This window comes from Lissotriton helveticus, chromosome 10 (assembly GCF_964261635.1).
Source record: "Lissotriton helveticus chromosome 10, aLisHel1.1, whole genome shotgun sequence".
Lineage (NCBI taxonomy): Eukaryota > Metazoa > Chordata > Amphibia > Caudata > Salamandridae > Lissotriton > Lissotriton helveticus.
This window is the reverse complement of record NC_136071.1, coordinates 352438384-352454106: the sequence shown is the minus strand read 5'-3', so window position 1 is coordinate 352454106 and position 15723 is coordinate 352438384. Positions and strand designations below refer to the sequence as shown.

At 47.6% G+C, this 15723-nt stretch overlaps 1 protein-coding gene across 3 annotated transcripts in view; it reads left to right on the top strand.

Annotated features, from left to right (window-relative positions):
* Nucleotides 1-15723, top strand: part of LOC144783812 (cyclic nucleotide-binding domain-containing protein 2-like) — an 832431-nt gene that overhangs the window by 224923 nt on the left and 591785 nt on the right. For all 3 annotated transcript variants that reach the window (XM_078662559.1, XM_078662558.1, XM_078662557.1), the window contains exon 4: nt 13308-13471. In XM_078662559.1, the coding sequence (XP_078518685.1) occupies nt 13308-13471 (164 nt within the window). The remainder of the gene's footprint in view (nt 1-13307; nt 13472-15723) is intronic.

The window sequence follows — 15723 nt, the reverse complement described above, 5'->3', positions numbered from 1 at the left end:
CGACTTGAATGTTTGTATTCACATTTATATAGTGCAAACCTGGCTGGTAAGCAACAAAGAATTGTACATTGAAGTAGAGATTGGCATCTTTGGATTACATAATTACATTTCATATATTTAACTTTTGAGGCACGTTTAGTGATTTTACCAAGTCAGACAACTTTAAGTCAACTGCTGAGGCTGACATTAGAAGCCATGTCCACAGGTTCCAATGGCACACATTGCGCCACTAAACCACATCTCTTTCAGTCACCCACAAGACATAGTAGACAGCCTGTCACCAACAGTACCTGCTTCACAAGGTAAAGCCATTTTCACCTTGAAAAGATTTCAGAACAGCCATCCAAGTCTGGGTTCTAAGCCACATGAGTTGAGGCAGTTCCCTGCTTACTGAGATGCCATAATCCCCTCAACCAACTGAAGATGTTCTCCATTCTACAGCCTGTTTGAGCAAAAGACTCCAAAAATGTTAAAGCATAACACTCACTTACAAAGAGCTCCACTGCCCCCCCGCCGAATGGTTGCATCCCATATAGCCCCTATTGCATTACCTACAGACAGCCCAAAGCAAGACTTCACTGTATTTTACCACCAAGAGAAAGACCTTTGGTGGGTCTAGCCAATCCTGCAGGAGCACAAATAAAAGGCTGGATACAAAGCTCTGATCCAAGAAACCCAAACAACATCCTAGTGCAGACCCAGCAGGTACCTTACCTACTCCTCTTCGACAAGGAACTGAATTTGCTCCTCTAGAGGCAACGTTTTATCAACCCCAGACTTTCTGCTTCCCCTCATGCCTTTGAAACCCCCTACCTAGAGTACAGTACTCTGCTTCCTTGTGGCTGGGTCCACACTATATAAACCCCATCCTCTCATTGGTTTTCTCAGCTGACAGTATGGGGCAGTTTGACTATGGTTTCGGGTCGGGTTGAATCACTTTAGTGGGGCAGCCCATGCAAAATCATTTTTTTTTTTTTTGATTAAAAACTTTTATTGAGCTATCAAATAAGAGTTACAAAGATGGGCCTACAACCACACGGGCTGGCCGCTAACAGCAAAGCACAACGTAAGAAGCAAACGATCTCTCCCGTGGTCAGGCATAAGTCAAACTCCAACTGTTACTCAAATTATCGGATAGGACACAACAATTCTCCCTTTTATACATAGAAAAACAACAAACTACAAAAAGGCGAATGCATACTAATCAAAGTCAGCCCAGAAGGCGGAGGGGAAGCTACCAATCAGGAACACAAAAGCACAATCAATGGGACTCGGCAAGGTGGGGGGGGACCGCGGGGAGGATAGGAAAATCACAGAACAGCATGAGAGATTTCGGGAACATCAGCCTAGGGAGACAGGGTAACATCGGGTGCGTCAACCAAGGGACGAGTACAAATATTCCCACGATAGTCGTTCCACTGACCCCAAATCTTCGTCCACGCCCTGGGCCTGCCCCTAGCTACATAGACGGTCTTCTCGCGGAACATGGACCAGTCCATGTTATCCTCCCACACCGAAGCATCGGGAGGTTTAGAGGCGCCCCAGAGTTGCGCAATGTCCCGCTTTGCGACCATGTATCCCAAGGTCGCCCATCTAGTTTGGGCCACAGAATAGTCGGTGGGTTCCCACACATTCAACAGACACCGTCGGGCCTCAGGCCGCAGGGCAATTCCAGTCACAACAGTCATCACCGCAAGCACATCAGTCCAGTAGGCCGCCACCGCAGGGCACTCCCAAATAATATGCCGAAATGTAGCACTCATCCCACAACGACGTTTGCATAAACCATCCGGGGAAAAACCCATCACTACCAGACGCGGACCAGTTACATACACCCGGTGGAGGATCTTAAGCTGAACCAAGCGGAGACGGGCGGGGATGGCGACCTCTTTCGGAGAAGAGAGTGCCGATTGCCAATCTTCGTCATCCAAGTCCAGCCCGTCACCGACCCAAACCTCCCTAAGTCGGACCAGTAAGTCAGCGCGATTATTAATCAGTTTCTTGTAAATCAGGGAGATAGTGCTATCGGGAAGGTGGCCATCCAGTATGCGATCCTCGAGGGGGGAGGACTCGGGCAGGGTCACCCCAGGAGTCAGAACAGAGGCCAGAGGATGTCGGACCTGCAGATATCGAAAGAATTCTCTATCACTCAAGTCATATTCGGCCTGAAGGGCCTCGAAGGACTTCACTTCACCTTTTACACAGACATCACCCACTTTACATATTCCAATCATATCCCAGCGGTCAAAGCCCTTAGTAGACCAGAGACATCCCAAACGTTCGGAAGCATAAAGCGGAGTAGCCATTGTCAGTCGATTCTCCCATCCCAGACTCACATTCGCGGTGCGCCACACACTGACTGCGATCCTGGACGGGCCCGTAAGATGGCGCCCGGCCGATCTGGAATAAAGCGCTCCATTAAAATCCCCTCCCGGCAGCTGGAGTCTATCCATCTCGAAGGCCGGATCCCGACCCGGGGAATACATTGCATGATTAATGGCAGACAGCTGGGTAGCCCAATAATATCTTTTGATATCAGGGAGCGCCATGCCCCCGTCATACCAAGGGATGGTAAGTTTCGCAAGGGCAATACGTGGACGCCCGTCCCAAATCAGTTGCCTTTGGAGACTCTCAATCTCTCGGAAATAGGTTGCGGGAACGTCGTCATAGGAATTCTGAAGGGCGTATAAGAATCGTGGCAAAGACATCATTTTAAAAAGGGCCGCCCTGCCCAGAGGAGACAGGGGTAACTTACGCCAGCGGGCCACATCCAGTCGCAGTCTAAGAAGCGGGGGGAGGAGATTACGCTCGAACCGGAGTGAAGAATCCAGTGTAATAAAGATCCCCAAATATTTGAAGCCAGACTGGACAACCTGAATAGGAAACCTATCCGGCAATGGGGGCAGAACACCCGAGAGAACATACACACAGGACTTAGCCCAATTAATAACCAGACCAGAGTTAGCGCCAAACGAAGTGAGAACGTCAAATAAGACGTTTAAAGACTTGCGTGGGGAAGTAAGGTAGAGAAGAATGTCATCCGCGTAAAGCGAGACGCGGTCCTCAAAATCTGGTGACCAACGGATCCCTTTGAGGGAAGGTTCCCATCGAAGCCACGCAGCTAACGGCTCCAAGGCAAGCGCAAAGAGCAACGGAGACAAGGGGCACCCCTGTCGGGTCCCCCTACCAAGACAAAAGGGGACAGAAACTCGACCATTGACCACAACCTGTGCCAAGGGTTCGGCATATAACAATTTCACCCAACCAATAAACCCAGGGCCGAAACCAAATTTCTCAAGAGCCGCCCAAAGATAGGGCCATTCTACTGTATCAAAGGCCATCGAGGCATCCAGCGAAGCCAAAATGGCTGGCTCCGTCAGAAGCCCCGCCCTCGCAATGGCTCCGTGGAGACGACGTAGGTTAAGAGCCGTGTTGCGATGCGGGATAAATCCGGATTGATCCGGATGAATCAAGCTGCTGATAACCGTCAGGAGGCGGGTAGCCAGGAGCTTAGCCAGAACCTTGGGTTCGACATTCAACAGGGAAATGGGCCTATAAGACGAACAGAGGTCCCGGGGTTTACCTTCTTTGGGAATAACAACGATCGTAGCCAGACGCTGATCATATGGGAGAATACCCCGATCCCGGGACTCCAAAAACATGGTACGAAGATAGGGCGCCACCTTATCAGGACGTAGCTTGTACAACTCAATTGGCAATCCATTCGGGCCCAAAGCCTTGCCCGAACGGAGTGAGCGAATGGCAGTCGCTATCTCGTCCGTAGAGAAGGGGGACTCCAAAGAGACTCGGTCTAAATGGGATACACAGGGCAGAGCTACATCGCGCAACAAGAGGCGAGAGTCATCAACATCACGTTCAGACACAGGGGAATAAACCACACGAAAATAGTCCGCAAAACATTCCACAATCCCAACCGGGTCAGTCACTCTCACACCATTCAAAGTCTGAATCACTGGTACCACATGATTCGCCCTCTCCTTCTTGTCCAACCACGCCAGCAATTTACCCGCTTTGTCCCCCACATCATACAAACGACCCTGTTGTTCCCGAAACATCATTTTAGCCGCATCCGTAACCAGAGACCTATAAGCAAATTGTTTCAGACCCAGGGCGTGAAGTTTACCAGGAGTAACATTCGACTCCAGGTCAGCCTCTATCTCAACAATTTCCCTCTCAAGGTCCACCACCTCCCGATTCCTCGCCTTCTTGGATTCAGCAATAAGGGAAAGGGCCTGCCCATGGATCACTGTCTTAAATGCCTCCCATAGGGACACCGCAGAGGAGACAGACCCCTCGTTGTCTAGAAAGTAATTGTCCAACGACTTGATCAAGAGACCACGGGTCTCGGGGGAGGTGAGGTACCATGGATTGATAGGAGCCACCCGGCCGGCCGCCTCCACTCCCACCTCAAAACAAAGCCAGAGCGGAGAATGGTCCGAGATGCCCCGGGGGAGGTGTCTAATCTCCCGAACAGCCGGCGACTTCGCCGCAGGCATCAGGAAATAATCCAGTCTAGACAGACTCCCATGGGCCCCGGAATGGAAAGTGTATTGAAGCTGAGTAGGGTGCATAAGTCTCCAACAATCCACCAAACCAAAAGTATCCAGAAACCCACCCAGCCATTGTTGGGCCGAAGGAGTGTCCCTAGGGGGGTGACGATCATGTAGACCGGAGAACACAGAATTAAAGTCCCCTGCTATGAAGAGAGTACTATCAGGGAGGCTCAACAACACTCGACCCAAATCGGAAAAGGTAGAGGTCTGTAGACCGGGGGGCACATAAACGGCAAACAGGGAAAGGGTGCGACCCTCATAGCGTCCCACGAGGACAACGTAACGCCCCCGATCATCAAGGATCACATCATCAATTGCCAGGGGGAGGGAAGCCCGAACAAGGATACCCACCCCCCTGGAACCCGTGGTAAACCCCGAATGTGCGACGAGGCGATAGCCCCACCTATTCATTGCACGACATGTATTGCCCACCAGATGGGTCTCCTGTAGAAAAACAATATCAGGAGACAAACGTCGTAGACATCGCAACACCACACCCCGCTTTATACGATCCCCCAGACCATTGACATTCCACGAAATAAACCTCAACCCGCTACCCCCCATCCCACACGGTGATGCCGAAACCCCCCCCCAATGAGCATGACACAGAAAACATCATTAGCAAGATAGAATCGCCTTGAGAAAACAAAACATAAACATCAAACTTCCCAGCAACCCACCCCCAACGAACAAGAAAACACCCCCCACCCTGCACCCCTGCAAGAAGCTAAAGAGCCACCCCAACATGCAGTGTGCCTGTCGCCCAAGAACCCCCATTCTACAAAAAGACCCCGGAGGAGGAAAGGCCCTGTCCCACCCGCCACCCCGATCAAGACAAATAACGAGGAGAACACACAGAAAACAGAGGCACTGAGGCATAAAATCCCAAAAGAAGTTACGCTGCAAGGAAACCCGGGCATAGACAAGTAGTTCAGCTCTCTATACCACCCTCGGCACCACCCGGGTGTTCAGCAGGCTCAGTCCCAGGAGGTCGGTCCGGCAGAGAGTCTAGCCAGTCATTCACTGACTCAGGCCGATCAAAGAAAAAGGTCCGGTCATTGTACTCAACTCGCAGCCTGGTCGGAAAAAGCATAGCGTAGCGTAGTCCCAGGTCCCGGAGACGCTTCTTGACTCCACGGAAGCCCATACGCTGTTTCTGCACCAATTGAGAAAAGTCCGGGTAGAAGTTCACCGTGGCATTCTCAAAGGCCACCGGGCCCTTCACACGCGATGCCTGCAGGATAGCGTCCCGGTCCCTATAGTGAAAGAGTTTCGCAACAATAGGCCTCGGCGGGGCGCCCGGTTTGCCCTGGCCTCCCGGAACACGATGGGCACGTTCCACTGCGAAGAATTTACTCAACCCAGACGGAGAGAGGTAGTTCTGTATCAGGTCCTCGACAAGGAGATCAACAGAATGCGGGTCCGGATTTTCCGGAACGCCAACCACACGCACGTTACAACGACGTGCCCTGTTTTCAAAGTCCTCCAAGCGCCGGGTCATGAAATCGTTCACCCTTCGGAGATTGCCAATCTCCGTCTGTATCTCCGAGACGTCGGCCGTGAGGCTGGATGACTTGATATCCAATGACTTCACCTTCTCATTGGTTTTATATAGGTCGGCCCGAATCAAGTTCACATCAATGGCCACGGTGTCGATTTTGTGGGCCAAAGCTTCATACTGTTGGCCTATTGTTTCCTTCATGCCAGAAATGGCGCCCATGATGTCCTGCAAGGACGGCTCCGTCGACGAGTCCACAGGGTGGTCAACTGCACTCGGGCCAGGCAAGGAGGCTCCAGGGGACCCCTTCGAATGGGTGTACCGGTCCATAACGTTAGACTGGACCGGGCCTCCACGCAGGGGCGTTTTGGTCTTTCGTGTCTCTCGGTCCCCCCTGCCCGCCATGTTGGAGACCGCGTCACAAGGGACACACTCGACCCGATGGAAATGGCCGCAGGAGAGTAGGGCGGTGAGACCAAAAGGCAGCGGCGAGGGTACCACTAGGTGTGAACCAGCCCGGAAGGACAATAAGCTAGCCAAAGGCACAACAGCAGTCTCGTGCGCTGGACCCAGCAAGGGCCAGACACCTCCGCCAGATGTATCAGTCTGAGGCAGAAACGAAACCGAAACTTAAGAGGGGGACCCACGAGTCGAATCCCCCTGCCGCTGTTGTTCAACTCAGAGTCGGCCACAGTGACTCACCCAGACCCGGGCGCACCTCGAGGGCGGACCCCGAAAGTTTGAGTCGTCGTATCTTCGGCGCCCCTGGTCCAAATCAAATTCCAAAAACCACAGGAAGATCAGCCCGGTGTCCTCTACACAAATCCTCGTGAAGAATCAGGATATGTTCAGGATATCATGCCGGGAGTGGCGGGGGTCCGGAGAGCGCTGTGCTCACGCGGCCATCACGGATGCCCGCCAAGCTCCTCCTCCTGCAAAATCATTTTTGGTATTTACTAAGCCATGCACAGCCCATTTGCGTAGTTTAGTAAATACAAAGTAATGCAATGCTGCACATAATGCTGTCTTGTGTTACCTGGCTTTGAGAAAGCGCTCAGTGGGTGGAGCATGGGTGTTCCCATGCATCCATTATTGGATTTTGATGCATTCCCCAATTTAATAAGCCTAGTAAACCTGGGAATGTGTCAAAGTGCTATGCCTTACCCAGTGAGGCTTAACGAGGATAAATATGTTGATTTCTCCTCTTACTTCCTCTTTCTATGTGTATTGCATTCTGCAGCACACAAAGAAAAAGGAATATGCCTCTAAGGATTGCTTTTTTCAAGAAGGTATCCCTTCCTGCATGAAAACAATCCTGCCTGTAGTACAGGCACCCTTGCACAGTTGTGCAAGTTGCCTGCATTGGTCCTAGGCCGCCTAAAGTGTCCCAGTGCAAAGAGAGAGAGCTGAAGCACACCATATCTTAGTATATACGCAAGCGAGTGCAGCAAATGACTTGCCTTGCTGCACTCCGTTGTGTGAATTCTAATTAAATCTGCCCATATGTGTTGTTAATGTAGAGGTGTGCACTATGTGTTCTACTGTGTGCTAACAAACTACAAACTCACTTTCGATGTAGCAATCTTGATTATCATGGATGCCCAATCATGGGATGTCAAGAAAGAATGAGCTTTTCATTGAGCTTTTCATTCTGACTTCTCTATCCGATTTGGACATTGTATTGAAGATAACTGGCATTTGGCCAGTATACCTGGGCAAGTATCAGTTTGGGGCTTTTCACCTAAGAGCTTGGCTAGTTTCTGCTAAAGCCTTACCTAATATAGGTTGGAGTTAGTGGTGTACAATAATGAAGTTCACCTACTGCCAAATCCTGATTTACAGGGGCACTGTGCAGTTGCCAATGGTATATGGTTTTATATGATCATTTCTATACCTAATGTTAGACTGTCTGTGCTTCCTATTATACAGAAAACTTGATCTGAGATGGAATGCTTGGCTAACAAAGCCTCCTTGACTTCGGTATTTGCTTGGCCAAGCAATCACAGCCTGACTGTTATTTGTTTTTCACTCTTTACGCCTTTTCTATTCATCTTTCTCTCGCTGTTTCTCTCTCTTCACTGACAGCTTTTTCTCGGTTTGCAGTGTCACAATTTTGAACAAGCATTGAAAATGCAATAGGTTTCGCCTTTGATTAAGTTAAAGCCATTTGATTTGTTAATGGTATTGGATAGCAAAGCAAATGGCTTTAAATTAATGAAAGTCGAGACTTATTTCATTTTTAATGCTTGTTTATTCTTTGTTGACTTGTGTTCTTCTTGCTTGAGGCATTACTAAATGCTGTTCATTGTTTCTCAATAAACTTAAACTTTAAAAAAAGACTGTGGATGCAAGGGTCTGTGTGAGTACAAAGCCAGATAACTATTTAAATATCTGTTTTTACTTCATTTCCCACAGTGTGGGTGGAGGTCGCAATGCTCAGGGTGGGGGTCTGAACGCTGAGGTGGGGGGGGGCTGGGGTTGTGAATGCCAGGATGGGGTTCATATGCTCAGGGCGGGAGCTCAAACGCTTAGGGTGGTCTCTGAACTCTTAGGGGGACACCGATGGGGGCCCGTGGTTGGGGGGAAGGGGGTGGTACTAATGCTGAAGGTGATGGGGTTCCCATGCCCAGCAGCACTGAGGGTGGATGGCCCTTTAATTCTCAGCGAGGAGGAGTGTGGGGGAAGCGGGGGGAGCAAGGAGTCGACGGGTCCAGCTCCCCGGACAAGTTTCCGAATTGTCAAATACAGTTATTTTCTAAGTGAAAGCAGGGGTCGGTCAGGACCCCGCACAGACGGCCAGTATTCAATGTCCGGGGGGAGAGGATGAGTCCCAGACTCACCCCCCCCCCCCCCACGCTGCAGCAGACTCTATTTCTTTGTGCTTTCTCTTCTCTCTGTGTCTCTTTCTCTCAGTTGTTCTCTTTACTTCCTTCTCTTTTGCGGTGTGTTTCTCTGTCTGCACCCCCACCGTCATTCCCCACTCTGTTTATAAGTTCTTTCTCAGTGCCATTCTGTTCTCTCCCGCCTGGCGCTCCAACCCTCGCCTCTTCTTTAAATTCAAGCAAAAATCTGTTACGTGTCATGTTAATGTAAATGTATGTACAACCATGGCTGTATAGCTGTTTGGCGTGCATTTGTGTGTTATTCCCAGATGCACATAGGGCTTACGCATAAGAAAGGGCCAGAAACAGACACTAGGGGCCTATTGTTCACGGCCAGAGTGTGGTATCAAATACAATGCCACACATTCCCTCAAATATAAGGTTTCATTCTCTCATTTGACAGAGCCATGTTATACGGTCACAGGAGCCTTGTGTGTCGATATGTGCTGTTTAATAAAGATAACCTAATTACACACATCAAGTTCACCAATCTCTTCAAAATAAAAACATAAAAATTGCCATTGTTCACAAATGTAAACGACCTGTTGACTATCGTCTTCGTCCTGCTTCAAGGGCGAAGACCATTTTCCATTTTGGTTCTGGGCCCGACTCAGCTACTGGCAGAAACGATAACTCATAGGCCATCTGAGAGATTGCATCAGATGTTGTTTGTCACTTGCCTAAAGGGTACCGTGTATGTGTTAGTGACGCTTCTCAAGCACTTCAGTGAGACGCCGCCATCGCACTTGGCACTGCGGAACGAACAAAGCCCGCAGAGCTACGCCCTCCCCGCCCCGCCCCCAGAAAAGGGTTGGGGTCATCTGTAGAGGAGTCCTGCGAGACCAACATCTTTGCTGCAATAACCTCCTCCCATGCCTTCAGTGGTACAGGCTGTGTGAAATGGCAATAGCTCCAAAATAGACCGAAATGGCCCACAGCTCCTAAAAAGACTGAAGAGGACTCCTGGCACATGAACCCCATGCACACGAGCCCCTCCTGAATATCCTATTACAGGTTGATAAAGAGAAGGTGTTTCACCCCAATTTGTTGTTCTATCACATACTAAAAGTGGGAAGTATTCCATTGATAACTCACTTTGATTTGGTGCTTTTCAGCAAGTAACCATTAAACAAACACATTCTTCAATACCACTTTAAGTTCACGGAGACACTTAAAAATGACGCCTGCGCGCGATTATCCCACATTCTTGAATCAATCAGGGCACGCGAAAGTCTGCAAGGCATTTCAGAAAATGAATATATTTGTTAACAAGCTGGCGCCACGCAATGGAATGCTAAAGTGAATTCACGACATGCGTGTTGTGACTGCCTGCAGCCCTGCCTCCTTTTGGGATGGCCCATCCGGCCTGGATCACGGCTTGTTTATATAACACGCCTCGTGAAGATAAGAAAGTGCTTCACGACTGACGTAAACCAAGCCCTCCAGTCCGGAGGGGCTGCCCCAAAAGGCGAAAGGGAGGCAACCAAAAGATCTCATTTCCAATGGCAGGCCCCCGTTTAGCATAAACGGTGACGCCACCCAGTGGAAATGAGGGGCAGGTCTTCAAGCCCTCTTCTCAAACTCCTTGTTGACAATAAATCTCTCCGAGCGAGCAGCGCATGGGTACGCTGCAACACTAGGTGAGACCTAAAAATGGGGATGAAAGAAAGGAAGTGAGACCGTAGAAAGTTCTGGATGTGTCTGAATCATTTCAAAGCTGGGTCAAACAAATATTTTAACACAGAAAGGGAAGATTTAGTGGCATCACTAGTTGTTTGACAAAATACCAAGTTTTTACATACACTATCAAAAATGTTAAATCCAGAATTTTCACTACCACTTTATTGTCAAGGTCCTGAAGACATATATCGTGAAGATGTATATATCCTCAATGTAGGTAGATAAGTATTTAAGAATAGTAGCCCTATACTTAGCTATATATACTTATCTTGACTATATAGGTATAGTTGATATTCTGGATAAATTATTTTTGCAGATCGATGTAAAAAACTCAATATTAGAATACCGCATAATCATATGTGAAGTCTCCACATTCCAGGACCTGTACCAGTATTGGCACTAGACTACCGCCACTGAAAGGGATACTAAGGTAGTCACTCTTAAAACAACAAAAGAATTATCTGATTTGAATTGAATTCACTTCTTCATTATCAGCTGCATAGGCCTCTTTTGCCAGATTTACCTCACTTGTCTACAGAACCACTGGTGCTGCACCTTTAAAAGCCACTGAGGAGTTGCACTCAAATTTAGGAAGGATGGAATGGAATTTACCTTTAGAGTCCCTCGAAAATGGGACTGCATTACATGCATGCATTGTCTTCACGCTGTAAGTGTGAGTGCAGGTCCCACTATTGGCTCTCTCCTGGAAGTCTGCCAGCTGTAATATTAGACCACAGGTCTCTTACAGAGAGCTAGTGTACCAGCATCCCAAGAAATAGTAGGCATGTGCGATGGACCAGTCAACATATATTTAATGTGCTCAAAGGTTTTCCTGTCCCTGGTGGGTCTGGATCAATTCAGCACCACTGCCTAACTCCAGATCCTAGAACTCAGCAATGGAATTTTCTCTGGGTGGTGCTCTAACCACACAGCATGCAGTCCTTTCCCTTGCACTGCTTTGGGCATGTACACTATAAAAGTGGGTGCATGTATCATCAACAATTCTTGACCCATCATCTCCTGTACTTGCTTTATTGTAATCATATCATCATGTGTCTTATTGGCATTGGAGAGTAATGCTTCAGAGTGAGCTTCACATTTAGTCTTGGTGACAGTAGTTAGAATTTGTTCATATTAGCTAACTGGTGGTCTCCAGAGAGGTAAGGAAACCCCTCCAATGTGACATTTTGATTAGTTTTTGCTCTTATAACGAAGTACATGAAAATAATTTTATTTTGGCAAAATGAAGGATTCTACTGCTTTTCTGAGGATTGGATTGGGACTTAAAACACCAGTGCCTTAGTTCCTCTCATTCTTCTAGGCATTTGTGTGGCATCCAGGATCTAGTCACCTCTTATTTTATGATGAAACCAGAGCAACAGTACTTACCAAAGATAAAAGCTTATGCTGATGACCTAGAGCACAATGTTCTACTGCCAAAGATCAGAGATTTGGTGCTTATCAAAGGTGAGGGGTTACACAGAGCAAGAGGCAAACACGTAGTTTTGTGTCATTGGTTTATGGCTAGGTCCCTGTTGGTTACAGTGGCAAAACGCACCAACAGTAGAGTGATGGAAGGAATGCTTAAATTAATCTCAGCCACTTGCAGGCACATGAGCCAAATTCCAGGCCATGGTTTGTCACCCAGTGTGTCACATTTGGTCTGTGTCCAGCTGTGTCAAAATCTGTCTTGGTCCTACTATTAAAGAAACAGTCTATCACAGTCTACTTGGCCCTTAATAGTGAGCTGCAGCTTAGGTTGCATGACTGAATTAACCCGCAACCCGCGTTAGGCATACCAGTCGCACTCAGAGCATCAACTTAAACAAACAGCAAAGTGATAGAAAGAATGCTCGACTCAATCATAGGCACTGGCAATCGCTCAGAATTAATTGTAGTCCATCGTTTCATGTCCACTGTGCAGCTTTAGAGAGTGATCAGCTAAATCCAAATCAGTTTTGGTCCTGCTTCTGTAGAAACAGTCCAGCTCCAACTGGTAGACCAGGTCCCCACCACATGGTAAAGGCCATAATGTTCATTCCAACAGTCCGCTTTAACTGGTGGAGATGATAAGAAAGACCAAAATGGTAATGGTCTCTGCCATTGTCAATTTACAGGCGCTTACTCATTTTAGGTGTAGCTAGACATTGCACTCATTGAGCTATCCATTTGCATTACACATCCGCACAACATTGCAAAAAAGATGGTGCCAGGAAATGTGACTGCAAAAGGGTAATATACAGGGGGGAGTGGCACAACTCACACCACCACCAGTGCAGCAACATCTCTCACTGCTCCCTTGTCTGCTGTCCAAGAAGAGAAATGCTCTGTGTGCTAATGTGAATAGACTGATAAATTGGGTGATTTGAGATATTTGTGAGGGCATGAAGGACTTCGTTTAGACCCCTTTGGTGCTTTTAGAGGGGTCTGCATGAATCCTACTGAAATAGCATGGACAACATTAGGGCCGGGAGGGAAACCCTTTGGACCTAGTGGATTGAAGATTTAGGTACCTGCCTGTTTCTCTCTGTCTCTAACTCTGTCTGTCTTTCTTACACACACTCTGTTGTAACAAAGTACTCCTGATCATACCACAGATTGCCCTAAAGTAAATGCTGTAACCAATCAAGCCACAACATTAATTGAAGCTCCGCTTTATTTGCTTTCCTGCAGTTTACATTTCCTGAAAAGGCAATTGAGATCACGCTACGTAAGCCTGAGGATCGCTCCCACCATGACATACGGTTTATCATTCGAATGATGAGAGGAATCCTTAGCTTCAGACACTACAGCAAGCCGATGCAGGTGATGCTGGCCCGGGTTGTTTATTATCAAAGGTTTGTAGGAAATAAGTGGGATGGTGATGTGGGATAGGGTCATGGGACCTGTCCCTTCAACCAATGTACCAAGGAGTGTTATGATTCTAAGAAGGACCTATCCTATAGCTTTTAACAAGGAGTTGTCTTTAATAGTTTCAAAATGGTCAGTTATATTTGCCAGATTGTAAGAATAATCACATAAAAATAAATGTACATTGTTAGACCTAGCCATATGCAAATCAATCTTGCCCTGCGCCCTTGACTGGGGGTGAATGTTTTGATTTGCTCTGCATTCCATCTTTTAATTGTGTGTCTTTTGCTTTCTCGCCCTAAGTGCGCCAGGTATGCCCAGATGTGGGTCCTGGGCTCACTGTGCCACTGGAATCAAGCTATCCTGGCTGATGATGTGTAAAACCCCAAAACTGGTCCTAGGATGCTTGTTTCCGGTCCAGGGAGGACCTGGCTTGGCAGTTTGGGCTTGACTGTTCCCACGAGGCACAGGGTCAAGACTGATTTGCATATGGCCAGGTCTAAACTAGGGTGGCATAGTGAGCAAAAGAATGATGGATTTAACCCAGATCTCTTGACTGGGGGGTGAATGTTTCGATTTGCTCTGCATTTCGTCCATCAATTGTGTGTATTTTGCTTTCTTGCCCTAAGTGGGCCAGGTATGCCCAGACGTGGGTCCTGGGCTCACTGTGCCAATGGAATCAAGATAGCCTGGCTGATGAGGGCTGAAACCCTAAATCCGGGCCTAGGATGCTTGTTTCCAGTCCAGGGAGGACCTGGCTTGGCAGTTCGGGCTGGACTGATCCCATGAGGCACAGGGTCAAGACTGATTTGCATATGGCTAGGTCTAAACTGGGGTGGCATAGTGAGCTAAAGAATGTTGGATTTAACCCAGATCTCTTGACTGGGGGTGAATGTTTTGATTTGCTCTGCATTCCGTCCATCAATTTATGTCTTTTCTCTCCCCTGTGTTGACACATACCTCGGGGGCCTTGAGGAAATTGAAACCAGCTGCAGGATGGGAAGGAAACCCTCAACAGTGGTCCTGTTCCTACAGCTCCCCCCTCATGTACCGTAAAGCATATTCTAAGTGCACAGGCATCACTGTGCCCTTCGGGCTGGCAATATTTACTGCAGAACAGGAGAGAGTAGTGCAGGTGTTCAGCATCTATGGTGATGCATGTACAATAATATTTGGGGAATCCTGTATAGTGGTATGTGGTGATTTCTGTGCAATTAGGGTTGGTAATTAATGTGATTGCCTTTTCCTAACCTGTGATGATTCATGGGAATTATTATATTCACCTATATTTTTATGTGTTAATGTAATGATAAATGTCAGTGTAACCTTTGCGAAGACCAGATAACAGGTATCATTCTCAGGACCTGCATAAAATGTACAGTGATGGTGTAGTGTTCATGGTGTTTTTATGACATGTGCATCTGATAAGTATTTGCTTTAATGAATTAAATGAGGTGTCCTGACAATTGCGTAGTTGGCAAAGTGATTTATGATCTGTGTGATGTTATGACAACTGCCTAGCTGGCAAAGTGATTAATGTGAATGTGGTCTATGTGTTTTATATACAATATAAGATATTTGTATATAACCTTATGTGGCGTCTCTTTTGTGGTGTATTTTGTGTATCACTGGGGTGTGTGTGTGTTGCGCATTCGCTTTACACATTGCCTCTGGGATAAGCCTAACTGCTCTGCCAAGCTACCAAGGGGTAGCGCTCGGGTTATCTTGGGTGTGTAACTCCCTTACCCTGAATAGAGAGGTGGGTTCTGCCTGGTGCAGGTTAATACCCTAGCCAACCAGAAACCCCATTTCTAACATACATGCTATAAAAATGTGTTACAATCTTGCTCTCCTGGACCTACGTTGGAACCAGTAATTTAGTAGTACTGACTTGTGTGCCCACTGGAAAGAGACCTACAGGTCTTACCTCTGCTTCACTTACACCTCACTTGCAAAGCTTACTAGCATTTATTAGTTTCTTCGTAATGCTTACAACAGCATGAGAAATGAGCTCTGAAATGTGTGGCGGTAACAGGTTTGTGTATCTGCTTTTTAAATACATGCATATATGATTGTGATGAAAGACAGCAGCAGCGCTTCACAATCTCGAAGGACTGCATTAAAAAGAGGAGCTGTGGTCTAGAGGGAGTTCTCAATCTGGACCGAGAAGTTCTCACATTTAAAAATGGCTTCCCACTTCATCAAACTGTACGATCATGGGAAAATCAATTTATATCCT